Consider the following 2,671-nt stretch of genomic DNA (forward strand, 5'->3'; position numbering starts at 1 on the left):
AAAGCCGATCTCTGGTTGGTAGCCAGGCTGTCTTGAGGGTGGGATCGGCTTATAAAAAGGCCAAACAGGACAGGGAAATGCTGAGTCTTGGAGCCTACAGTCAGTCTCTCAGAGGCACTGCACTCTGTGAAATCTTCTGGCATTCCTTACGCCCTCCTCTGGCCCACTTCTGGCCTTAATCTGGTCTTCATCTGATCCTCTTCTGGCCCCCTTCTGAACCACTTCTGTTTCAGTTCTGATCCCTCAAGATGAGTCTGGCATCCGTACCCGTGAGCGTGAGAGTCACACCCTCGCTTCAGCACCTGGCCCTGCAGGGCCGACTGAGCAACCGGTTCTTGAACTTCTTAATGCCTGATGACGTGCCAGTTCCGCTCTACCCCTCACTCTTCATGGAGGTATGTTCTAGGGGACACACAGAGGTGCTGAAGGCAGTCGTGCAAGCCTGGCCCTTCCCCTGCCTACCCCTAGGGGACCTGGAGCAAACTCCAGAGCCAGAAGCCTTCCAAGCTGTCCTGGATGGGCTGGATCTGTTACTTGCCGAGCACGAGCGCCCCAGTCGGTGGAAACTGCAAGTTGTCGATCTGCGCAAGGAGCACCCAAACATCTGGGACGAGGGGGCAGACGCCTCCATGGCTCAGATCTCTTGCCCTGACTCGTGCTCTTCAAGGATGAGTGAAGAGCAGCCCTTGAGGATAGCCGTGGAGCACGTCAGCATCAAACAGGGTGCCAACGACCCTTTGGAAGTATCCCTGCTCCAGTGGGTCACGAAGAGGAAACACCAAGTCCACTTGTGCTCCAGGAAGCTGCAGATTCAATCTGGCTCTATCAGCAGAATCCAGAAGGCTCTGCTGGCAGTGCAGCTTGGTTGCATCCAGGAGCTGCACGTGGATGTGTTCTGGACTCGAGAAACCATGAAGGCATTTGCTCCTTACCTGAGCCGGATGAAGAACCTCCGCGTGCTCAACTTCTCCAGGATGAGTGTCAATTTCTACACTCGCCGGCGAAAGGATGCCTCGTATTCCTCCAGATACGCAATGCATCTGGGGCAGCTGCAGCAGCTGCAGGAGCTTCATGTGCACCACGTCTTCTTCCTTTACGGAAGGCTGCCTGCCGTCCTCAGGAGCCAGCCACCTTTGCAGATCCTGTCTCTGAGTTTCTGTCCACTGAAAGAAGCCGATGTGGAGTTTCTGTCTCGGTGTCCCTGCACCAGGCAACTCAAGCACCTGCGTCTGAGAAGTATGTTCATGGACTGCTTCGGTCCCCAGACCCTGCGATCCCTGCTGCAGCAAGTGGCCGGCACCCTGGAGACCCTTGCCCTGGAGGACTGTTCCATCACTGATGACCAGCTCTTGCCCATGCTCCCTGCCTTGAGCCAGTGCTCCAAGCTCAGCTCCTTCAGCTTCTATGGAAATCACATCTCCATTGATGCCCTTCAGGCTCTGCTGAGCCTCACCGCTAGGCTGGGCCATTTAAGCCAAGGCCTCTATCCTGCACCTCTAGAGAGCTACAAGCATCCAGATCAGTGTCTTGTGAACACTGATGCTTGGAGGTTTGCCCGGGTTAAGGATCTGTTGCTGTCAACATTGAGAGCCCTACAGCCAAGCCAGAAAATCCAGATCTGCACATACTTCTGTCTTTGCACAAAGATGTGCAAACTGATTACCTGGGATCCCCAGGGTGACTGGTTAGTCACAGAGGAGCTTCTTCCTGGCCTTTCAGCTCTGCCATGTTAGCCATGCCTTGTCTCTCCCGTGCTCTCTTCTGAACACTCCCATATGATAGGTAATCCAGAATTGCTTTCTCTAGGGGGCAAAATTGCCAAAGTTCAGTGTGTGTGTATGAGACAGTGTTTGCTCCTGACCTTTCCAGTGGAATAATAGCTCTGGAGCCTGAGGAGTTACTGAGTGCATTTGGGGTACTTTCCTCCTGTGCACACACCATCAGGAAATGGAACTGAGCTGAGCATGGACAGAAGTGGATTGCCCACCATTCTGTTTTTCTAAATGGTTGTAACCAAACGCAAATTGTGTGCAAATCCCTTACTATCTGTAATTTGTGGTATCTCAAATAAAATCAATGGAAATGAAGGAGTAGAAAGCTATCATTTCAGGGTGGGGATAGTGGTCTAGTGGTACCGTGTTTGCCTAGCATGCACAAAACCCCGAGTTCTATTCCTCAGTCCCACATCCACAGAAAAAGTCAGAAGTGGTGCTGTGGCTTAAGTGGTAGAGCTCTAGCCAGGAGAAAGCCCCAGGACTCCTGCTCATGCCTGAGTCTTCCTCTGGCCCCTAGCCCAGGTGACTGAGAAGGATCAGGGATGCCTGATCGAGTCTTCCAATCCCGTTTTGCACAATGCTTTGGCTGAGACAGTGGTGCCATCTTAAGCCTCAGATTTACTCCAAGCTAAACAAACACCCTGATCAATGACATTCTGGAAACTTGGCCCACATACTTCTTTGTGTTGCTTATTGGCTTATCTTAAACCTCTCTGCCTATTACCTGACTTTACCTAATTCTAAACCTGACACACAGAGTCCTTTGGGTTGCTTATTGGCTAATCTTAAACCTCTAGGCCTGTTACCTGACCTGACACAAAAGAAACCAAGTTCACGCCCTCTAACAGGGAATGCCTATATACCAGCTAGATAACCAGTCATGAAGGCATAAAGAC

The 2,671-nt window shown here is 51.7% G+C and overlaps 1 protein-coding gene across 1 annotated transcript; it reads left to right on the forward strand.

The window, feature by feature from the left end:
• The first annotated feature begins 248 nt into the window (after window positions 1–248).
• On the forward strand, window positions 249–1,733 carry LOC150042507 (PRAME family member 8-like). Its single transcript, XM_090324456.1, has one exon. The coding sequence runs from the start codon at window positions 249–251 to the stop codon at window positions 1,731–1,733; it is 1,485 nt and encodes a 494-aa protein (XP_090180582.1).
• The last annotated feature ends 938 nt before the right edge of the window (window positions 1,734–2,671 follow it).

The sequence above is a fragment of the Megascapheus bottae genome, chromosome 35 (assembly GCF_031878675.1).
Source record: "Megascapheus bottae isolate mThoBot1 chromosome 35, mThoBot2.hap1, whole genome shotgun sequence".
Taxonomy (NCBI): domain Eukaryota; kingdom Metazoa; phylum Chordata; class Mammalia; order Rodentia; family Geomyidae; genus Megascapheus; species Megascapheus bottae.

Coding starts and splice junctions, on each gene's coding strand:
- LOC150042507 (XM_090324456.1), top strand. CDS start 249: ATGAGTCTGGCATCCGTACCCGTGAGCGTGAGAGTCACACCCTCGCTT.